Raw genomic sequence first — 25,328 nt, 5'->3', positions numbered from 1 at the left:
TGTCACGTGCATATCGAAACATACATTAAAATGCTTTGTTTGTGTGAACAGCCAACGCAGTCAAGGATGTATTGGGGGGCAGCCCACAAGTATCGTCATTTTTCTGGCACCAACATAGAGTGCCCGCAACTTACCAACCCTAATCTGTACGTCTTTGGGATGGATGAAAAAAACAAAAGACCCAGAGGAACCACACGCATTCACAGGATGAGCATACCAATTTCTACAGGCTGGCGGGAATTGAACCAGGGGTCGCTGGTGCTGCAATAGCATTGCACTAATCACAATGCTATCATGCTGCCAACAAAACTAGGATGAGTATAGATAGAGTAAATAAAAATTTAAATGGTAAATTCAATTCAACTGCAACCAAACCGTCTCCTATTTAATCTAAAACAGCAAGATCAGAGTAAATGTTTGACTCTGTAGAATGGATACTATCAAAGCTAAAACTGATGGCATCTTTGATCAGTTAGAAATCAGATTGTGATGTTGAGATGGTTTGCCATTTCCAAAATATTTCAGAAACTGTGTGATAGTAAAAATGAGAGAGAGCTCCACTAATGTTGGGTTCTGTTATGGTTCCATTTATAAATAATCATCACATAGTCATAGTCATACTTTATTGATCCCAGGGGAAATTGGTTAACACCAATTTCACACCATGCTTTCTGTACAGCACTCAAGTGGAAAGCCATGGTAATCGGGTTTCTTCCCTTGACATTCTGTAAGTAGATTTAGCCATTGTCTAGACATCTTTATTTTAATACAACCCTATATGTCAGAAATTCTATACATTTTAAAATTTCATGGAAAAAAGAAGTGAAAGATACCATTGGTAATTCAAAATATTCTGTTCTGACAATGACTGGTTACTGGCTGATCCTGTGTTGCCTCCAGTCTTTTTGCAAGGGTTAGTATTCATGTAGATTTAATTTAGTGTCAATGTTATTCCCAGTCCGATTGTAATTGATTGAGTAACTCCCCTGTATCAAGCCTGGAGACTGCACTGCCACGTGTGACTGAGACTGAATTTACAAATGTAATTGTAAAGATAGAACAGCTGATAGTACAATGAGTGGAATTTCCTCTCAGTCGCTCAAGGAATATTTCACCCGTACCACCGTCCGTGTTGTGGAAGTAGTCTGAATCTTTGTGATTGCATTTTTGGTTTGCCTTACTGCAGTAGTTCCCAATGGGTATAGTTACATGTCCTAAGGGGGCATTATGGGGGAAATGGAAATCGCAGGAATGTATTCAAGATTTGGGGGCGGGGGGGGGCACGGTAAGCAGCCCCCAAACTAGGGCACTATAATTATGAGACCTTACATGATTGCTCAACTGCACTAACTAGAATAGTATAAAGGTAACTTGCTGAACACCAGCTCTATTCCAACTAACATTCATTCACTCTGAATCCTTGTCAATGTAATTTTCACTGTTGTGATCGTCTTCATTTTTGTCTTGTTGTTCCTTTGCGTGCCTCTACTGTCACGATGAGGCCACACTTGAGTTGGAGGAGCAACTCCTTGTATTCCATCTGGGTAGCTAGCCCCCAACCTGTTGGCATGAACAACGATTTCTCGAACTTCTGGTAATGCCCCTCCCCCTTCATTCCCTCCCCATTCCCATTTCCCTCTCTGACCCTATCTCCTTACCTGCCCATCACCTTCCTCTGGTGCTCCTCCCCTTATTCTTTCTTCCGTAGCCTTCTGTCCTCTCTTATCAGATTCCCCCTTCTCCAGCCCAGTATTTGTTTCACCAATCAACCTCAGCTCTTCATTTCACCCCTCCCTTCCCGGTTTCACCTATCGCCTTGTGTTTCTTCCTCCCCTCTCCCCACCTTCTACCTCTGACTCCTCATCTTCTTTCCTTCCAGTCCTGATGAATGGTCTCAGCCCAAAACAATATTCTTTTCCATAGATGCTGCTGAATTCCTCTAGCATTTTGTGTGTGCTGCTTGGATTTTCAGCATCTGCAGATTTTTTTCTTGTTTGTGATTGATAGTGGTCTCATTGCTATCATTTTGGAAATGTTATATGAAGCAAAGTGTGGAAAATCTCATACAATTGGTGAAAGATTAATAACACTCGCTGTATCAGAAGTGCTTACCACTGTTCTCAAAATGGATGTTTTAAAATCAATTCCTCTGAGTGATAACTCTGTAGTTCATCATATGAATTGCCATGACCTTTTGCACAGGTCGGAAAGATGGGGGGATAATACACGATAGAATTACACACAAGATAAAATGTGAGTGGAAAACTAGTTATCTGTGTCTCATAAAGTACAATCTAAATTGGAGAGGGGTTATACAGTGAACATTAATGAATATTAGGGTGTAAGTAGAGGAGTTCCCTTTGGAAAACTTTACAGTGTGTTGCAAATAAGGTTGTTTCAGATTCCATTACGTAATGATCTTCTGCTGGTTGCTGGCAGACAGCCCTGTTCCCCTACTATCAGCAGACACAAGGGCTTTGGAGCTCGTCCCTTTTCAGTCTTGTGACGACAGTCAACTCAAAAGCTGTGCAACTGGCCAGAGTTGCCCTCAGACACAAACCTTCAGGCTGCTTGACCAACTTCCACAACACAAAGCTTTTCTTTATGACTAGACAGAGCTTTGAAAGTGCTGAGGGATTTTCTGAATTGATTCTTTTGGTGATTTGAAGATCTGAAGACTGTTCAAATAATCTGAAGTCGGGTGTGTTTCTTACCTTTTATTCTGCCCATCACGATTGCCCATTCATCCCTCATTTGTCTAGTGCACCTTAATTCTCCATTAGTAAATACAAGGATTTTCACCAACATCTCCAGCTGTACTACTTTTGGGGTGGGCATTGCATTGACTGGTTGTAGCGTATAATAAAGAGGTATTATTTAGTGTTGGCCATCAGAGGTTTATAATTAGGCCTTTGGTTCTCTGAACAAGATTTTAAAGACTGTTCTGGTGAGTTATCCTCTAGTATTTCTTCCAGTTCATAAAATTTGAATGAAAAAGGCCTTTTTTAATGAAGGAGGATTTGTATTTTAATACTATCATTGGGCTTTCTTTACAGATCCCCACCTAACCTCCCTCCCTCGCTCCCTCCAACCCTTCAAAGGGTAAAGGATGAGAAGACTCTTAACTGAATGGAATGGTCCACTGAAAGGAATAGAGTCATTGAATTATATAGTACGGGCACTTGGGCCCAACTCATTCATGCTGACCAAATTGTCTACCTCAGCTAGTCCCACTTACCTGTATTTGGTGCATCTCTTGCTAAACCCTTCCTGTCCGTGTACCTATTCAAAGGTCTTTTAAAAGTTGTAGTTTTACCCGCCTCTACAGCTTCATCAACAGAACATTTAATATACCCACCACCCTCTGTGTGACAAAGTTGCCCAACAGGTCCACTTTAAATCTTTCCCTTCTCAGTTTAAACCTATGCTTTTAGATTCTCCTACCATGGAGAAAATCTGTGACCATCCTTCTTTTCTTTGGCCTTTGTATACCAAGGTTACACCTCAGCTTCTTTTGCTTCAGGCCAAGGTACAAAACACAGTACCAACAGTCACACACAGCACATATGGTTATGATAGCCTATACAGTCACAAAATAATATTAGCACAGATCCATGAGTGACGTGGCCTGAAAATTGATGATGCATGGGATGTTGTCCTGGAGCCATGTCTCCACAAGAACAAGCACGCAGCAGTTCCTCATCTCTCGCAGCCACAAACAAAGGCAACCAACCTGTCTTCCAGGGAGTGAACTCTGAGAGATCCAGCCTTCAGAGGCCAGCACAGATTCCAGCGCACCCTTTGTGCCTCTGTTCTCTCCTACACCTCCTCTGGAGCCTTCTCCAGGGCTGCCGCCACCTTATTTTCCCCACAAGCTATTTTCATTCATGTGTTCCCCTGATTCTCCTATTACGTAGCTGGATCAGAACTAAGAAACAGTCACCAATTAACCTATTAGCATGTCTTTGAGATGTTGAAGGAAACTAGAACATCTCTTTTTAGCAGCCCTGATATTTGTATGAAAGCATGCGCAGGAGATGCAGTTAAAAATTTAATGAAGCATCCCAGAGTTTTCTAGAAGTTGCAGAGAGCCACAATGTTACAGGAAGGTCAGTGGGGTCGATGAGGTTTGTAATGGTGTATTTAATATTTAAGTATTAGTTTAGTAATCTTGTATAAGTTGATTAAGCATTCTTGCTCATTTAAATCATTACGAGTTATGTGTACAAATACATGAATTGCATACATCATCACACTACCACATGATACATGCATGCCTCACTAAAAGTAAACTCGAAGCTAGACTCACATTTTGGACTCCTGGGTCTTCCTTTAAATTAGTTTAATTTTTTGAAGTTAACAAACATAAACAGTTTTGTGCTTGTTTGTGCCTTTACTGTGAGGTTGCACCTGTTGAGAAGTCATCAAGCCAAACTGTTAATTTTGTACCTCTCCACAGCTGCTGAGTTTTTCCCGGATCTTCTGATTTTGTTAACGAATACATTACTTGAAACAGAAGTGTTTGTAAGGCTGTGGGGAAAGATCAAGGGAAAGTTATTAATTGCATCAATTTATAAAGTGCCAGTATATGCAGAATAGATCAGTAGTATTTTATTTATTTATTGACTTACAGTGCGGAGTAGGCCCTTCTGTCCCTTTGAGTTGCTTCGCCCAGCAATCCTCCAATTTAACCCTGGCCTAATCCCAGGACAATTTATAATTGCCAATTAACCTACCAACCAGTACGTCTTTGGACTGTGGGAGGAAACCCATGCGGTCATGGGCAGAACATACAAACTCCTTACAGACCGCAGCTGGAATTGAACCCAGGTCACTGGTACTGTAAAGCACTATGTTACCATGATTTTAGTTCACTCTGCATGTTCCCTGAGAGTTTGCATCATTAAATTAATAATAATTGAACCTCAGTTGGGTTGGTGATGTCACATATCAGTTTTTATAACTATTAAAAAAATTAAATTTATAGAAAAGTACTAATTCATTTAGGACCTGATACGGGGCAAAAGCCTTTGGGAGAGGAATCTTTCCCATTGGGGCAGCATTCTGTTGTTTTTTGTTGTCTTACTAATTTCTTTGCCACTCTTCCATAAAACTACAACTGGTGAAGCACCCAGGCAACAGTAGTTGTATGTGCAGTCTCTCCCATCTCAGCCACTGAAGCTTGTAGCTCTTCCAGAGTTGTCATAGGTCTCTTGGTGGCCTCCCTCACTAGTCCCCTTCTTGCAAGGTCACTCAGTTTTTGAGGACAGCCTGCTCTAGGCAATTTACAGCTGTGCCATATTCTTTCCATTTCTTGATGATTGACTTAACTGTATTCTAAGGGATATTCAGTAACTTGTAAATTTTCTTGTATCCTTCTCCTGACTTGTGCATTTCAATAAACATTTTGTGGAGTTGCTTGGGGTGTTGTTTTGTTGTCACGGTGTAGTTTTTGCCAGGATACTGACTCACCAGCAGTTGGATCTTCCAGATACAGGTGTATTTTTACTACAATCAATTGAAACCTCTTGACTGTGCACAGTTCTCCAAAAACAGATCTCTATTTAACTAATTATGTGACTTCTAAAATTAATTGGCTGCATCAGTGATGATGTGGTATGTCATATATACTTATTCAGTCAATTGTTTTATGTACGTAATTAATTTAGATCACTTTGTAGATCGGTATTCACTTTGTAGATCTGTTTTCACTTTGACCAGAAAGGAGTCTTTCTGTTGATCAGTGTCAAAAAAGCCGAATTAAATCTACTGTGTTCAATGTTGTAAAACAATAAAATATGAAAACTTCCAAGAGTAGTGAATACTTTTTAGGCACTATATGACTTTAATATAATATTAATATAGTGTATATATTGAATGTATAATGAGTTGCAAGATATTGTAATGTATATATGTAATGTAAACATTGAGGAAGAGGGATTTTTGGGGTAAAAAGACTATTTTCATCAGAAATGGGAATTTCTGACTGCCTAAAAATTTTAAATAGAAATGTATGGGTTTCTTATTTTGTGTGCAATCCTTTTGAAATGTAAACACTTTTTTTCTTGAATCCTGTAGGAAATATGATTATAAGTCACCGTTTTTAAAGATGTGTAATATTTGCGTAGTGTTCAATGTAAATAAGTAAAATAATGATTAAAATGTGAACCTTGTAAAACAATTTGAGATATATATGCAATTAAAGTGGCACTTAGCTGTAATTGCACACTCTGGTGTTTATAAATTATGAGTAAGTAAAATTAACGTCCATTTGTCTCTGTTTATTTTTGTGATTTTTTTTTTCTCTCTCTCTAACTATAGGTTTGTTCTTTGTCCTGCCATGTACTGACTCCTTTGTTAAAGTGGATATGAGAACTATTTCATTTGACATTCCACCTCAAGAGGTAGGACATATAAAAATTCAGTGCTATTTAAAACTTCCTTGAACATTGATGTTTCATTTAATGCTCTCTCATTTTACCTACACTGTTAAATAAATTTTTTCCTTGGATTTAGATTCTCACCAAGGACTCTGTGACAGTCAGTGTTGATGGAGTTGTGTATTACCGTGTCCAGAATGCAATACTTGCTGTTGCAAATATCACCAATGCAGATTCTGCTACCCGCCTTTTGGCCCAGACCACTTTGAGAAATGTACTTGGAACAAAGAATCTGTCTCAGATTCTCTCAGACCGGGAGGAGATTGCCCATAATATGCAGGTGAGTTTTGTGGGCTTCTGGTGCTAGTTCATTAGAGTTTTTGTGTAGCATGGAGTTTGCATCAGAACTGGCCATTCTGGCCAATAGATGAATACTGATCTTTGAACCTTCATTTCCTGTAATCCTGGTCACCTTTGTATCTCACTTTATGTGCTCCCTTCATTCCCCACTGACCTTCAGCCCTCATATCAAAAACAAAAGTGTTGACCAGAATTAACAGAATAGGCACATTTATTAAAGTCGGGATCACCAATTGTAAATTCAAGAGCTTTCTAGCAGATGTGTATATCAGTAGTTTCAATCATAATACCTCAATATAACAACTTGGACCTCAGCAAATGCTAAGGGGAATAGATGATTTTAAGAAGAATTTGTAACATTCAATGTTTTGTTTAGGATATTGAGCAACAGGCAAGATAAATAATAAAGGAAGGAGAGTAAGGCATGAGTCATTAGCTTTTCCTGCAAATAGATTATGGCTGATTGTCATCTCATTGCCTTTCGAACAGAGAACAGCGTTGTGCAGGAACAGGCCCTTCAGTTCACCATGTCTGTATCAATCATAATGCCTGTCTAATCCTCTGTTCACTCTTTATGTGTCTCTAAGTAAAATTAAATCTGCTTCTACTACCTCCCACTCTGCATATCAACAAGATCCTGTTTAGAGATAAAATGAAAGGGGAGTAAGACGTAAATCATTAGCTTGTCTTACAAATAGATTATGACAGATTCTCATCTTGGGGCAGATACGTTCGGGACTTTTAAGAGAAGTTTAGATAAGCACATGAATGTAAGGAAAATGGAAAGATATGGATATTGTATTAGGCATAAGGGATTAGTTTATTATGTCGTTTGATTACTAATTTATTTAGTTCTGGATAGCATTGTGGGCCGAAGGGCCTGTTCGTGTGCTACACTGTTCTGTGTTCTGTGTTTAACAGAACATGTTCACAGCCGATCTGGAAGATGGTATTCCATTTGATCTCATTCCAAAGTTCCATTTAGAAACACACCACGAACTTTCTCTGCATTTATCTTTTCAATCCCAGTATCATTTTAAGACATTTAATTTGAGTACCTTATAACTTTCTAATCTGGAGAATTTAGGGCAGGTTAATCCAACCTATCCTCTCAATTTTAACCTTTTAAGCCCACATGTTTTAATCCTTTAAACTGTGTGTTATTCTGGTGAACCTGTCCTATAGTTCTTCTAACCTCAGTACATCTTTCCTTAGGTTTGGTGATCAGTACTGAGCAGTTAGGATTTGCACAGACTGTCATTTCTGTCACCCTAAGCTATAGCCCTTTCAGCCTTTTGATGGTTTGTTGGTTACTCTTTGTATCTGTGGAAATGCCTTCGTTGATTGAGTAGTTAGTTAATTCCGTCATAGTAATAGCTTTTCACCTCATATTCTTTGATCCAAAATGACCTCTAGACTCCTCAGTACCCCACATTAAATTCCATCAGGCATTGTTTGAATCTATCCCTTTCATGCTGCCTTCAACATAACCAAGTGTATCTCCTAAAGTTATCTGGAGAGTTAATTGGCAAGCACTGTCAAGCCTATACCATTTCTACATTTTATGTAATGCTAGTATTGTTATGCAGTAGAGTTGATTACTGTATCTATGTTTGGACTTGGTAGCTAATGGAAAAATCAAATATTTTGTTTTCGTCAGTTTTGACCCTTGCCACACAAGTATTTATTAGTATAATGATTGGAATCAGAATACCAATCTGGCAGGGGCACGTTATGAAAATAGTTTCAAAGTTGAATAATTGCTAAGTTTGTATATTTTATACACTCTGAAATCTGTCTCCTCTTTACTTAAGTTTTCGATCATTCTATTGTAAGCTGTGACAAACACCACCAGTGATTACCATGATTAATGCACTGGGTTATTCATGGTGGTTCAGTTGCTTTTTCCTTTTCTCTATCAGGTAAACTTGCTATTTTATTTCACCATTTTCTTTTATCCCCAGCTTGATTTTTAATGATTTGAGTAATCTTTCAAAATGTTCTGTACAATGGATGTAAAGTGTATTTTATCCAATGAGGTGAGATCCACCTTGTTGGTTGATCTAAGATTTCCTTTCACCACATGGCCCCTAGGTAGAAAATGATGAACATGGCTAGCAACACTTATTATGATAGTACTTTGTTCCGTGCGATAGGTGTGACCTGGAAACCATCCACAGCTCCTGCCTGTGATTAGATCTGTATGCCTTATGCCTTGCGCTTTTTGATGCAAGACATCCAATATAGTATTCTCCCCCTTAGTCATCATCCCATCCTGTCTCTGATCCCTGTCTACCTATATAGCACTCAGAACATTTGAGCACCTCCACTTTTGACCTCTTGATCTTCCACAAACATGTTGTTATTGTCTGTGCATCAGTTTCTTTTTCTTTCTTGAAGATGCTCCTTAGGGATGTCTTGCTTTGACATATGCTATAAAATATGTAACAAAAGGGAGCCTACTCTTCAAAAGGTGATGCCTCAAAAAAGCAGCATCTATCATTTAGGATCCCCATCACCCAGAACATGCTGTCTTCTTATTATAACCAAAAGGGAGGTGGTTCAGGAGCCTGAAGGCACACACTCAATGTTTTAGGAACAGCTTCTATCCCCTCTGCCATGACATTTCTATATGGACCAATACCTACCCATTAACACCACCTCACTATTTTTGCTCTCTTTTTACAATAATTAATTTATTTATTATCTTATTGTAATTTATAGTATTTTATGCACTATACTGCTGCCACAAATCAAATTTCACGACAGTCAGTGATATTAAACCTGATTCTGATAATGAACTGCTCCTCATAATTCAAAGCTGTCAGTGTTGCTGTCTTCCATATGAGGTAGGGAAGGAAATGGTGTGACAATTTGCTGTGGACCTGCATTGGGAACAAAGAGCAGATCAGAGGATGGGCAATTTTCATTTGATGATTCACTTCTTGACTCCCCAAAACACTTCTGGCATCTCCAGTCACCAGCCAGGTGTATGGTTCAATTCTGTCCCATTTCCTGCAAGGCTATAGTTCCAAAAATACTTATCACCATTCACAAGAAAGTAACCTGCTTGATATACATTTCATCCACTTTCCTAAATATTAACTCCCTCCACCGGTGCAGTATGGCTTCAGTAGGTACCATCTAAAACAAATATACTAAAGCAGCATGACTTTAACAGCACTTAAACATATAAAGTGAATTATCAAACAAGCAGGTGCAGCAGGTATACAGAGGAACCATCAACAAGTCCCTTCCAAAACAGATACTGCCCTAACCTAATGTCATTCTTTTGTCACTGGGTCTAAAGTCTTGAATTTCCTTTAGCACTCTGAGGATTCCATCATCAAAAGGAATTTTAGGGGTATTTGGGAAGAGACATTTCATGAATGACGGAAAATGGCTCCATGTCAAATTATGTTCATTAATTCTTCTGTAAAGAACCTTAGGGTAATTTTCTCTATTCAGTATAAATGAGATTTGAAGATGGGGGAGGACTTCGTGTTGTGTCTTTACTTTGAGAGACTTGCATTCTGTAACCACTTTATTTGCTTGTTAATGCAAATATCTAATCAGCCAATCATGTGACAGCAAATTGATGCATAAAAACAACAGATACTGTATGGTCAAAATGTTCACATCAGAATGGGGAAGGAATATGATCTAAGTGACTTTGATCGTGGAATGATTGTTGGTGCCAGACCAGATAGTTTTGAGTATCTCAGAAACTGTTGGTCTCTCTGGATTTTCACGCACAAGACCATAAGATATAGGAGCAGAATTAGGCCACACGGAGACTGATGCAGAAAACCATCTAGTAAGTGCTAATTCTGTGTGTGAAAACAACTTGTTAATGACGATGGTCAGAGGAGAATGACCAGATTAGTTCAAGTTGACAGGAAAACGATAATAACTCAAATAATCATGTGTTACAAGAGTGGTGTGCAGAAGAGCCTCTCTGAATGTACAGTATGTCAAACCTCGAAGTGGATGTGCTACAGCAGCAGAAAACCACTGTGTGTGTTGATGTAAAGAAGGATTGGCTACTTTAAGTGCTATTAGAGACTGACGTTTCCAGACCCACAAAAAATTGCGCAGCTTTGGTGATTGTGCACCATTAAATTTCCTGCTTGATGCTCTCTCTCAGACAACCCTCGATGTTGCCACAGATGAATGGGGAATTAAGGTTGAGCGTGTGGAGATCAAAGATGTGAAGCTGCCCATCCAACTACAGAGAGCGATGGCAGCTGAGGCCGAGGCATCAAGGGAGGCCCGAGCCAAGGTAAGAGAAATGAGATTGGCTGGTTCTAAAAGTATTCTGTGTGGCCTAATAACTGAAGTTTCGATCCTGAATTTAACTAATTTTACTAAGCTGCATTTGGACAAGTAATGATTTCTTCCCAATTGTACATTCTAATGCAGTGTATACCAGTCCCGTATAAAGAAAAATAACAGGAATAGCAAATCACATCAAGGATATATTCCTTCAACAGTCATATATACATAAATTGTGCAATTAATTTTCTAGGGATTCATATAGTTTGACAATTCTTTTGCTTAGCTGATTGCTGCTACATTAGAAACCCTATTTGGATGTCCTGTTTTCTCAGAATCAGCATTTCTATTTTGATAAGCACAAGCTTCTTTGAAAGGTTACGTGATAGTCCTGTCATATATCTGTAGTGACTGCTGAGGGACTCTCTTGAATCTTCGTTGGCTGATCTTTTGTCACTTGAAGTTGTTAGGTGAAGGAGTATTGGCTGTGATAATCTCTTGGACTTTGTGCCTATCACAGACTCACTTAAGTTTTGCCCTGTTTAAATCAATACCCCTACTCAGGCCTTTTACTGCTACTTGAATTAGTGAAGTGGCTTTTGATGTATTTGGACTTTGCTTATTGAGTATTAGATTATAGACTGCTGGAGACTTTTAGGATTTATTTACACCCAAGCCTGCCTTGGGTTGCCAGAATTGGATACCTTACAAGAGATCATGCTCAAACTGCATCTGACTGAGATGCAGCTCAGAATTGCAAATATTTCTGTATCAAAGATATTTACTGGAGGAAAATTTAAAGTAAATTTATTATCAAAGTAGATGTATGTCACCATATACTACGCTGAGATTCGTTTTCTTGCAGGCATTTTCAGAAAACACAAATAAACATAATAGAAACAATGAAAAATCTACACACAAAAACTGCCAAACAACCAATGTGTAAAAATTCAGACCATCCCATACAAAAAAAACACAAATAATAATAAACAAATGAATAAATAATATTAAGAATATTATAGACTGCTGGAGACTAGTTCCGCTGCACACAGTGGGTGGAGAATGGAAACACTGGTAGCTTTTCAGTAGATAGTTATGGTCGTAGAAACACTGATAGTGTTAACCCCATCTACACATTAGAAAGATTAAGTGCAGTAAGTTCGGTTTTTGTCAAAGTTATACCTTGTCAATTAATGTTTATTTTGATTGTGGAGGTCTGTGCATTCTATGCCTTTAGTAAGTGAAAAGGATCCTTGCTCTGCATAAGCATCTTACAGAGCATTAATTGATAACGTTACCACAAACAGCTACTTCCAATCTGTCTCTGGTGGATAAATCCTCAGTGGAAAATTAGTAATACAGAAGCCCGGACAAATGTTCCAGAGTCCTGATTTCAAATTCAACCATGGCAGCTGTGGAACTTAAATTCAGTTAATAACTTGCTAGTTGCAAAGTTAGACATCTTAGTGATGATGGCCACAAAAATACCAGAGTATTACAAAAACCCATCTGGTCCCACCGCTGTACTTTAGAATGAAACCTATGGTCCTTGAACTGAGCAACACACATCAAAGTTGCTGGTGAACGCAGCAGGCCAGGCAGCATCTCTAGGAAGAGGTACAGTGGACGTTTCAGGCCGAAACCCTTCGTCAGGACTAACTGAAGGAAGAACTAGTAAGAGATTTGAGAGGGGAGGGGGAGATCTAAAATGATCGGAGAAGATAGGAGGGGGAGGGATGGAGCCAAGAGCTGGACAGTTGATTGGCAAAAGAGATATGAGAGGATCATGGTGTGACCTTAGACCTACCCCAGGTGATAAATGTACATGAAATGGCCTACAGTTCACTCAGTTGTCACCTCTCCCCCTTCTGACTGGGCATTCATTGGTGGACAACAAATGCTGGCCTCGTCTCTTGATAAATGAAGTTTTAAAATAAAAAGTTAATAAGAATTTATCTTTATCAGATGTGTAAAGATGGATATAAGTGAAGATTCTTGAGTAGTGAGGAGCTTTGTAAGCTGCAAGTTCAAAATCACCTGCTCTTTCTATGTGAACTGCATTGTATGTCTCAATTTAAGTGGGTATTATTCCAAAATTTATTTCCTTAAAAAAAGCTTACAGGATCCTGGATGTGTTAAGACTAGGATTGGGAAAGGTAAGTAACCCTGAGGTCAAAAGAATAACTTGCCCAATCAGCTGGAGAATAGAGTGAGCATGAGTGGAGAGGGGAAGTTTCCCCATGACTTCCTCCCCTGGGAAGGTATTTTCTGATGTGTTAACACTTTACTAAAAGAATAGATAGTACTTGCAGCAATGTAAGTTTCTGAAGCCTAGAAAAATATGTTGTGCCCACCAGACAAGGCAGAATACCTGCTCAGCTCAGACTAGATGGGCTGGAGTGCCTGGTTCTGTGCTGTAGTGCTCTGTGGCTCTATGATGTATTCTGAAGCATGGATGAACAAGATCATTCATACAATATGGTTCCCACGAGGAGCAAATTAAGTGATTGATGAACTAATGTTTCTGGCAGTAGTAGTGGAAGGGGGAATATTGACGAAGGTGCTGAGAACACTCTGTTCTACAATAGTCCAATGAAATGTTTCACACTATTTTAATGATCAAATATGCAGTACGTGTCTGCCACCTACTACCAAACTACGTTTGTAGATTGGATGTCCTAGTCTTCACATGAGCAAATTTTATTACAAACTAACAAAACTGGCATGATTATGTTCAATTTTTGTTCTTGTCCCTTCCCTGCCTATGTCTTAAGAGAGATTGAGCAAGTTACGATGATCACCAACTGTATGTGGGCCCAAGTGCTGATATTAGAGGAAGACTCAGCTGTTGAGTTATTACTAAGCATTATCTTTGCTCACTGAAGCGGCAGTCTCAACCACTTCATGTTCTTCTCCTTCTTGAAAACTTGGGTTCTGAAGTTTCTTGCAGATCCCCTCAGCAAGCATTTTATTCTCCTTTACTCTTGTGCACTGAAGAATGACAATCAGGAATCTTGAGCAACCACTGACCAATTGAGCTCATAGCCAGCCAGTGGTGCAGTGGCATCTGCACCGGACTTTGAGATGAGTGGTCACAAATTCGAATCCATTCGGCTCCTTGCTGGGTTGAGCATTGGGCTTGCAGCTTGGACTCGTTAAAAAAACAGACAAATGCTAAAGAAACTGTAAGGTTGCCACCCAGCATGCCACAGGGCATGGCGAGGAACAACAATTGAACACATGAACTTCCTGGTCTTAGTCCATCTACCACTTGGGAGGAAAAAAATAACTCATGGATTTTTATTTGCATCATTTTTCTTAAAAGTGGCTTTTTCCTCAAATAACTACAGTTTGTGTATATGATTTGTTGGTTTTATATATAATCTCCACTGAAACGTGTTTTTTTTTAAAGATTAACTTGGAAGTATATTTTTTTGGTAGTTAAAATGTCCCTTGATAAAGTGCCAGTTATATAACACGGCCATTTATATACTCAGTACTGGACAACAAGGTATTTTTTTTGTAAACTGGATAAACAATGTAACTGTCACATGATAAGTTCAGCTCTCTTGAGACAACTATCAGTAACCAAGCTCTGTATAGCTGTTAGTCTTGTAAGAAAATTTTAAGTAAATTGATATATTTAGTTTATGTAAGATGATAATGAGGTAGGTTGTGAGGTCAAGAGTCAACCTTGTACTAGAGAGCCATTCAGTAGTCTTTAACAGTGGGATACAGGCTGTCGTTGAGTTTGATAGTTAAGAGGTGGTGATGAAACCTCACAGTCTGCTATTCAGATTTATTTATCACATGATCATCGCAACATAGAGTGAAATGCATCGTTTATATTAACAGCCAGCACACCCATGAACATGCTGGGGGCAGCCCGCAAGTGTCACCGCATATCTGGTGCCAACATAGCATGCCCCCAATGTACAGAACAGTGCACACAGTGACAATAATAACAGTGCGCGCACGCGCGCACACACACACCACCACCCCGCTCCCCCCCCAAAAGCACTGGTTACTTCCAGACCTTGTCCGTCTCTCAGCCACCAGGCCTCCAACTTTGGACTTCAGCCCAGGATTCCAATCATGGGTCTGACCTTTAGTCCTCGACTTTTGGACTCTCATGGACCTCTGACCTTGGTGACCTGGTCTCTCGTAACTCTTTCAGCCATCTACCTTCACTCTTCGACCTTCAAGCTTCTACCTCTGCACTCACTCCACCAATGCAGCCAAACTAGTTTATCAACTCTAGTGCCACGTAACCTGGAAGCAGCATTAGGCATAGCTAAAATCAAGATGCTATCCAAGTGCTGCTACACCACAGGACCAGAGCGTGGGAGCAGAAGGCAGAGGCAAAAGACTGAAGCTTGAAGACCAAAAGAGTCTCAAAGGAGGCACAAGGGCCTAGGTCACTGGTGGTGGAGGTCCATCTGAGTCTGGAAGTGAAGATCTGAAGGTTTGACCTGTGATCTGCATCCTGGAGTGAAGTCTGAAGTTGGATGCTCTAGATCCGGGAGTCTGAGAGTCTGGGGCTATGACTTGGAGGCAAGGAGGCAGCTTGTCTTGGGTGTGTGAGTGGATGAGAGGGATGGGAAAGGGGCTTATTTTGTTATTGTTTTATTTGTTGTTTTGCTGAACATTATGGACATGCTGTGTTGGTGACAGAATGTGTGGCAACACTTGCAGGCTGCCACCAGTACATCCTTCAGTGTGTTGGTTGTTAGCGCAAATGACACATTTCACTGTATGTTTCGATGTACCTATGATAAATAAGTCCAAATCTGATATCCAGGCAGCATTTCACTGTGGCATCAAGATCTGGTAGAACTGAAGTCAACGAACAAAAAGAGAAAATTGCTCCAAAATTTGGTGGCATCCCTCATGTAAAGGGAGCTGATGGTTGTCAGAAGTCAAACATTCCAATCTGAGTAAGTTAGTTAGAACTTTATTGATATTGCCCAGGACAACAAGATTGTTGTCCAACTCCAGTCAGTGTAAAACTGCATACTGGCAATTCAGTTACTAAAAACACAATGACTAAGTTTAAAATAACATCTGAGCTATTTAGAGTGACATCTAGGTTACAACTGAATTAAAAACAAACAACTCTAAAATTGGATATTGTTCAGTTGCATGACAGCCTTGGGGCAAGAAGCTGGATGTCTGTGCAGAGATGTTTCTATATCTCGTGCTGGGTGGTGTTACTGGGGTGGGATAAGTCCATCATGATGATGTGAGCCCACCATAGACATTGTGAGTTGTAGATGGTTTCCGTATCTGGTTGTTGTGTCCCATTGATATTCTGTGCAGAAGGGATCACTCACTGAAGTTTTTTTTTGTTCATCTTGTTGCAGCTAGTGTGCCGTACTGTCATGCAGTAGGTCAGTATGTTCTCAATTACACATCGATGAAGGTTTACCAGCAGCTTCTGGGGCAGATTTGCTCTCTTTGAACTCCTAAGATAGTATAGGTGCTGCTGAGCCTTCCGTACTATCAAGGAGGTGGTGGTGGTGCTCTAAGAAAGGTCCTCTGTGATGTGCACTGCCAAGAATTAAAGCTGGAGGCTGTCCATTGCTTCACCATTTATGAGTAGTGGAGCTTATTCATACCACCTTAATTTTCTGAAATAAATAATTTTTTTATGTTGAGTGAAAGGTTATGGTTATTGCACCATTCAGATAGTTTCAATGCCTCCTCTCTGTGTGCTGTTTTCTTGTCAGTTTAATTTGTTGTACCAAGCAGGAATACTTAGTCCCGACCATCTTTGACTACTTCCATTATACACCTAGAAGCAGCTTTGTGAGGTTGTCAGTGAACAATGTCAATTCCATTTCCAACACTTCAGAAAATGAACTATTCAGCAAAGCCTACACGTTATTTAGTCAGGCATGGGCTCAAAAGTGACGAGTTGCATTCATAGCACAACATGGCAGACAATGGCCATCTCCAACAAGAGAAAATCTAACCATGGTATTTGGGGCATCACCAAGTCCCCACTAACTAAAAACTCAACTCAAATGGCAATATAAATACTATGGTGATAAAATATCCACAGTATTTTTATGTGTGCAAGTCTGAAAGTCCAGGGCCAGGGACTGTCCTGGTGTTGGAGGGCTGTGAGTGTGTGGGTGGGTGCATTGGAGTGAGAAAGGGACTTTTTTGCTGTTGTCTTCTTGTTGGTGGTGCTTGTGTTGGTCTGTTGGATGTGTTGGGCATGCTATGTTTGTGGGCGAATGTGGCGACACTTGCGGGCTTCCCCCAGCACATCCTTTGGTTGTGTTGGTTGTTCAAACAAGCAATGCATTTTACTCTATGTTCCAATATGCATATGATATTTAAATGAATCTGAATTGGAAAATCAGGTCAAATGTTGAATATCCTGCAGTGAGTGACTTCCTAAAATAATAATGCGTTTCCATTATATACACACACAATTGGGAAGTTGATGAAATGCCCTCCGTTAGACTGCATTAACGCAGCTTCAATAACACTCGAAGCGAGACAAAACTATGAGGAGGAGGAACATCTTTAGCCATAGGGTGGTGAACCTGTGGAATTCATTGCCACAGGCGACTGTGGAGACCAAGTGATTGGATATATTTAAAGTGGAGGTTGATAGGTTCTTGATTAGTAAGGGCATCAAAGGTTATGGGGAGATGGCAGGAGAATGGTGTTGAGAGGGAAAATAAATTAGCCATGATTGATCAGCAGAGCAGACTCGATGGGCTAAATGGCCAATTTTGCTCCAATGCCTTATGGTCTAAAGCAAAGCTGCCTACCATCATAAATGCATATTTCCTCCGTCATTGTCACACAGTGGCTGTGGTATGTGGCATCTAGAAGATGCACTGCGCTAGTCGAGACTGCATCAATTGTACTTTCCAAACCCACTACTTCCCCTGTTGAGGGTACCAAGGCAGCAGGAGCCAGAGCCTGGCAGCCCAGACTGAGCCTGATGGGTTCTGATTACGTGTGTTATGTTTTGGTTGAGTGCATAATCCTGATAGAGCCTGCCAACTGGACCTGAAACAGTCCTCCTCCTACTTTATCATCAGCACGATGACTGGCTTGAGGTTACTGCATACATCCTCTACTCTTAATCATTGTTCGGTGTTTAATCACAAGCAGATCAATGGAATGTTGCCGAATTGCTGGAAGAACTTTTCAGGTCTAGCAGCATCTGTGGAAGCAAAGGGGTGGTTAATATTTCAGGTCAAGTTTGTGATTCTTTTTGCAAAGTTGCTTGACTTTGGGGAGGAAGTTGTACAGTAACTGCTTGGCTTGCATTTGGATCAGATTTTAATTTTATACCCGAGCAAAATGGGAACATTATCACCTTATTTCCTTGGAGGAAAGATGTGGTCTTGTGTACGCAAACACGAGGAAATCAGCAGATGCTGGAATTTCAAGCAACACACATAAAAATTGCTGGTGAACGCAGCAGGCCAGAGCGCAGAACGCACGGGGGAGAGGGATCCTCTCCCCTTCCCCCTCCCACTTTCAAATCTCTTACTATCTCTTCTTTCAGTTAGTCCTGATGAAGGGTCTCGGCCCGAAACGTCAACTGTACCTCTTCCTGTAGATGCTGCCTGGCCTGCTGCGTTCACCAGCAATTTTTATGTGTGTTGCCTGTGACCTTACGTAGTTAGAGCTGTTCTGAAGTTGGGGTTAAGAGGCTAGTGGGAAGAGATGACAAATGTGTGAAAGGTGATTGCTTTCCATGTACATGATAGATTTTTGTCTTAATTTACACGTTACAAACAATGGAATATTTGTGCATCTTAAGTACTTAGGTACAGACACTCCTGTGCCTAGCGCCACTTTATGAACATCAATCTATGTATATAAGCTATCTTGTGTATTTATAGTCAGAATGTCTTTTTTATTGTTAATATCTTTATCTTGCTGGGGGTTTTTTTGTGCTGCATCTGATCCGGAGTAACAATTGTTTCATTCTCCTTCACACTAGTGTACTGGAAATGACATTAAACAATCTTGAATCTTTCTCCTGTATGCTTAAGCATAAGTGTGGTATTTTTGCAAATCATTTTGCAGTGAAATTGGTATACGGTAACTCTTGTTGATTAAAAGAAGTGCTTTGCAAGAAAGTTCCAATTTCAGCTCTTAGTTCAATAACCTTCCACTTACTTTTGCCATGGTCAAATATTTCACAGAAATGAAAGCTATGATTTAATATCACAATCTAAGGTGTCTTCATTTCCTGGTCTCCCTTGTGGGCTGAAATATTACTAGCCTATCAAACCCTTTAAGTTTCTTTCCTGTGAACTGTACCCACTCAGTTCTATGAAGTCTTCTTTGTACTTTCTTCAGTCTCGAGATATTCTTGCTATAATATGGGGACCAGCATTGTTCTCAAAGTACCAAAGTAGTGTGTAAGCAAGGCCTGATCATCACTGCTTTCCAGTTCAATCCCTCTAAAAATTATTTATTTAGAGGTACAATATAGAAACAGGCCCTTCTGGCCCATGGAACTCATGCCACCCAGTTACACCCATGTGACCGATTAACCTATGGCCCCGTACATCTTTGGGATGTGGTAGGAAACTGGAGCACCCGGCGGAAGCCCAAGCAGTCACGGGGAGCATGCAGTAACTCCTTACAAACAGCAGTGGATTTGAACAAGGTCACTGGCTCTGTAATAGCTAACTGGTACACTACTATGCCCTTAACCCCCACCCGGTAATAGCATTATGCTAACCACTATGCTACTGTGCGACCCTTGTATTAGGGTCATGCTAACCACTAGGAAAACTGTGCCCCAAGTGTTTTATTTAAACATCAATACCTTCAAGTATTTCTACTCTTCTGTTCAGGCACTCATTCCACCCCACCCCAGAGCACAAGAACTTCTTTAAACCAAAATTATTCATATTGAAGATCACTTGTCAATTACATAACAATTCTGGAAAATTATTGATGTATGTAATCTTTCTGTCACCCTTTGTATCGAGTACATATTCCATTTTTGATAACACCTTTATGTGAGAGACTACTTGAAACTATGCTTTGAATAGTTTTTCTGTGAGAAAATACTCCCCACTCCCTGTACTTTGCTACCTTCTTTGTTTGTGTTGTTATATTTGTATTGACCTACTTCTGAAAGCTTTTCCATTTATCTAGCTGGATGTGTTTGTTTGCCTCGTATTCCTTGTGGACCATTGACCACATTTGCTTGTTCTTGCAGGTTATTGCTGCCGAGGGAGAAATGAATGCTTCCAGGGCCCTGAAGGAAGCTTCTATTGTGATTTCCGAGTCTCCAGCAGCTCTGCAACTTCGTTACCTGCAGACCCTCACCACCATTGCAGCTGAGAAGAACTCCACCATTGTATTCCCTCTACCAATGGACCTGGTGCAAAATATTATGGGGGCAAGAAAGTGACATAACTAAACACAAAATATGACCACTGTTTGTATGTCTGATTTTCCAATGACACATTTTTGGTTAGAATGACTTCTAATTTTTTTCCATGCAAGGGTACTGGTTTACATTAGTGATGGATTGATAGTCACACCTTAATGGGCTATCAATCTCACACATTATGTGAATGCTTTCGCTTTGATCATTTGTTAAGGCAAAGATTGAGAATGTAATATATACAGGGACGGGCAAATTCACAGCAAGTGGTTGTTCTCTAGAACCAAGTAGACTGTTAATTTAGCTGTGGCAGTTTTTACCTTTCGATTGTACTAGTGTTGACCTAAATCTTTCAACAGTAAACCTGAGCAGCTTGCTAGCCATTCATTCACAAAGCCAATACTGTTCTCCACAATTTATCAGTTTGATATAACTCAATTGATTCTTCATGACACACTGCAGTCACAATCCTAAAACCTGTCCAGTCTAAATGAACCCATTTCCGTTTAACCCTACACTTAAAATCTTGAGGACAACACTGACATAAAATGTTTGTTTCCTTTGAGGTGCTGTAAAATTTTTGGAAATCTGTATCAGAGCATTGCCCTCCTTTCCTGGCTAGTTAATCAGCATATCTTTATCTGTGTGTGAAGTATTCAAAAGCAGACGTCCATCAAGCATGTGGTTTATTTCCAAATGCATTTGAATTTCTGTATGTTCTATCAAGCCTACAAATTTGAAGAAATCTTGTGCCTGCTGTTTTGCCTGTAACAATATTATCAGAAGTGTGAAAAGAAGCTAAATTGACTTAAACCATCTTAAGCATTAAGAGTTTCCAAAAATAATCCTCCATGCAGATATTTGCAACCTTATTACAATCTGCAGAGCATGCCTGGTCTGTGGTTTTAATGTGCAGTACACGTTAGTATTTTCTGTACAGTAGATTTATGAGGAAATGGTCTAGTCAATTTATTGAAATCCGCCCACCAATCTGTGAGAGGTATGCTCATTAGATCTGACTGAAGAATCTCTGCACTGGTAGTCTCCTTGGTTGCTGTAGAATTTGGTTGTATGCCATTTGATTAGCACTTCACACCGACCAATCAGTACAGCAGCTTGATGATGTAGCTTGTACGTGTCAAAACTTTAGGCCATGTCTAGAAATGGAGGGAGGGTGACTGTTAAATCTCAATTTCTTTCCAAATGATTTTTATTTTCTCTTCAAATCAATTGTTTTTTTTTGTGTGGTTGGGGAAACTACTCTGTGAACAGCTTTGCCAGAATAATTTCCCTCTAACCTGTCCGGCAAATGTATTGTTAGTTGTCATATTCCGGCCATGTGCATCAGGTTAAGTTGAATGTGACCACGTAACTGCGAGTATATGGTTGGGCCGTTGCCCATTAAACCCACTCTTCCTGCCTCCTAATATTGCAAGGAAGTGGTTTGAAGGCATGTTCAGTTTCTGTTCTACTTTTGTTTGGAATGAGTGACACATAACTTGAAAATCGCAATACATTAAAAACCTTCTTACTGAAATCCCATCGTTGCAAGTTCATTGCATTAAGTATCCTAGGGTTAGTCTCAATTGCAATTTAAAATGCAAATTAAAATTGAGTAAAGCATAATCTCTCCATTGCCATGAGATTCAAGCAGTTCAGACAAACCCCAAGCCTAACATATGGGAGTGAGGTGGGAAAAGGCTGGGTAATGGGAATGCTGTGAGACTGCTAATGCTGTTGTAAAATCTGGCCAGATTATTACAAATGTAAACATTGGTAGGGTTATCTGGGTAATGTTCACATTGTGGCCAAGGCTTTAATAATCCAGGACAATGTGACCAAATGCATGAACCCCGAGTTTGAGGGGTGGCTCTAAGGTGTAGTCGTGGTGACCTCCTGCTCAGAGAGGGAATTTTAGATTGGCTTTATTGCAAAAGAAGTAAGAAAGGGTTTCACTTTAAACATAGTCTGTTTGATCACTTTGTAATAAGTGGTGTTGCTGTTAGAGCTTTGTGGTTATTTTAATATCAGCAGTTTCACTGTGAAAGCATGGTACCAAAACGATTTTAGCCTCTATAAAATGAATATTGGTTAAGTACTCAAAGCAAAAAAAACCCAAAATATCAGAAAGAAAAGCAGAAAATGCTAGAAGTTCTTAGCAAACTAGGCAGCATCTGTGGAAAAAGAAACAGTTAACCCTTTCAGGTTGATGGCATTTTCTCAGAACCAAATTAAATACCTGCAGGCAATGCAATGTATTTGTACAAAATGGTTGTTTTTGAGAACATATCATTCCCATCTTAAACAATAGTAAGGAATTTCACTTCCTTGTACTTCGTTATCACTGCTAGCGGTAGGAAAATGAGTTCATCAGATTGGTATGAAATAATAGTTCATTTCAGCAGGAAGCTAAATCACCATGTTCCATGTCTGTTTCTCAACCGTCCCACACACTTGTGGTACATTACAGTCTGGAATACATTGGATAGTCATTGTTTAATTATCTCTGAACAAATTTGTTTAGTGGTGGCATGACCAGGAGCTTTTTGAGAATGGACAAATATTGGCACTGGCTAGGCTGGTTTTAAACATATCATCCCATTTTGAGTCTGGCCCTCGTCAAGTCTGCACCGTGGTTGCATGCAATGTGATTTTAAACTGTAAAAGTGGCAAACTAGCTCAGTCCTAAGAGGATATTGTAATAAGCTCAGCCTGTAGTGTGTGCCTACTAGTATACAGTAGGAATTTAAGGTAAGTTGTTGGAGCAGGGAACACTGCTCTCTATCTGGCCAAGAGCTATTTCTCCTGGAAGCACTTTCTGCTAATATTCATCACAATTTAAAAATTAGCCATATCTGCAGATTTTTTTTCATGGACTTGCCTTGTCAACATTTTGAATCCCTCAATCAGACTTAATCCAACCCTGCACTAGATTGGTGTTTTTCACATAGATTTGCAGGTGACCATTCTTGTTTTTTTTAATGTCGCTGTTTGAATCCACTTTGGAAAGAAAATAGTCAACCCAAGAATGAATAGGTCCCACATACAAGGTAAAACTTGATCTTCAAGAAAGTTGAGGGGGCTTGTATTTACCTTAAGTTACTATATATTGATCAAGGCAGGGTTTTAGAGGCCTTACAACACAATGCTATACACTGTATCACTTTATCACTCTTAAAGTTTATGAATGTATGTTCAATAACATTATAGAATGTAATCAATATGTATGTACTAACAAGACTTTTCTTCCAAAAGTTAATCTTTTTCATATTAATGTTTCTGAAAGCATGATCAACATGGTTGTAGTAGTATACTTTTATAATTAAGCTTGCAATGCATTTAATAAATGTTATCAATCAACATCTCCATTGCCTACTTGTAGCTTTCTTCCTCCCTAATGGTGTGGCTCCCCATCAGTGATGCATGGAGCTGTCGCTGGTTTACTTATCAGAAGCTGAACTGAACACCAACCTTCCAGTCGAGCTAAGGTTAATGTACCAGGCTAGCTATCAACTGTTCGCCATGGAGCAATAACCTTTCTGTGGGTTCTTGGTGAAATACGTCTTCAGCAAGGTGATGGCATACAAATATTTTTTGAAATCTGAGATCTCAGATCCTATGAGATGGGCTGTCATTAAAAGGTTTAGATAGAATGGAACATGAGAGAATGTATCCCATCGTGAGGGATTCTAGGACCAGAGGGGACAGCCTCAGAATAGAAAGGTGTTTCTTTAGAACAGAGACAAGGAGGAATCTCTTTAGCCAGAGGGATGGTGAATCTGTGGAATTCATTGCCACTGATAGCTGTGGAGGCCAAGTTATTGGGTATATTTAAAATGGAAGTTGACAGCTTCTTGATTAGTAAGGGTGTCAAAGGTTATAGAGAAAGACAGGAGAATGGGGATGACAAGGGATAATAAATCAGCCATGATCAAACAGTGGAGCAGACTTGATGGGCCAAATGGCCTAATTGTGCCTCTGTGTTTTGAGAGTCATTGATACTATTGAGTATAATCATACAATTACTTTAAGAAGGAATTTTTTCTGGTGCATTCCCAATTCACATGCCAACTCTGCTTGTAGCTTAACTGGAGCTGTTACTTCAGACAGCAAAGATCTAAGGTTTACGGTTGTGTGTATGGGTGTGTATTCACATGCAACACTATTTGTGTGTTGCATCAACTTGTATTTGTATTATAATTCTAGTAGATATATTTCTTTTCAGTTTGTATCAGGCATGTTCTCTAAATATAGCTCAGCTAGGGATGACAGCAAAGTGATAATTATCATGAAAGTCTGTTCCACATTGGTGATGTTCTAGTTTCCTTTCAGATAAATTGAAGGAAGCTGGACTTTCCTATGTTAAGCTGCTTCTTTTCTCTTTAGATTTGGGAGTGCCGTGTTGCACTGTCGCAGAAAATGCAGACAATGCTCTGCATTCTTTGCAGTGCCACAGTGTCAAAACATACACCTTCCATTTTCTATCCACAATTCCCCCATTGTCTCCAAGGGAAATTCCTCTTCGCAATGAAAAATTAGCTCAGATCAACCAGGTCTCATGAGGCAACATGAGTGTAATTTGAAAATATCATGGCATTTCAATGGCATCAATCTAGAGACTTGGGGCTGGGTTACTATTTAGAACATAAGACATAGGACCAGAATTAGGTCATTGAGTTTGCTCTGCCATTCCATCATGGTTGATGGTTGATCCCAGATCCCACTCAACTCTATTCACCTGCCTTCTTGATATATCCTTTGATGTCCTGACCATCAGGAAACTATCAACTTACGCTTTAAATATACCCACAGGCCTGGCCTCCACCGCAGTCTGTGGCAGAGCATTCCACAGATAACACCACTCTGGCTAAAAAAAAATTCTTCCATGCCTCTGTTCTAAAAGGTCATCCTTTGATTTTGAGGCTGTA

At 39.8% G+C, this 25,328-nt stretch overlaps 1 protein-coding gene across 1 annotated transcript in view; it reads left to right on the top strand.

The window, feature by feature from the left end:
• Nucleotides 1-23,764, top strand: part of stom (stomatin) — a 70,985-nt gene extending 47,221 nt beyond the window's left edge. Inside the window, exons 4-7 of the mRNA XM_063073471.1 lie at nt 6,322-6,404; nt 6,517-6,720; nt 10,888-11,022; nt 20,230-23,764. Of these exons, the coding sequence (XP_062929541.1) occupies nt 6,322-6,404; nt 6,517-6,720; nt 10,888-11,022; nt 20,230-20,424 (617 nt within the window). The 3' untranslated portion in view covers nt 20,425-23,764. The remainder of the gene's footprint in view (nt 1-6,321; nt 6,405-6,516; nt 6,721-10,887; nt 11,023-20,229) is intronic.
• The last annotated feature ends 1,564 nt before the right edge of the window (nt 23,765-25,328 follow it).

This window comes from Mobula hypostoma, chromosome 21 (genome assembly GCF_963921235.1).
Source record: "Mobula hypostoma chromosome 21, sMobHyp1.1, whole genome shotgun sequence".
NCBI classification, from domain to species: domain Eukaryota; kingdom Metazoa; phylum Chordata; class Chondrichthyes; order Myliobatiformes; family Myliobatidae; genus Mobula; species Mobula hypostoma.
Note: the sequence above shows the minus strand (reverse complement) of the source record. Positions and strands in the feature narration are given on the sequence as shown.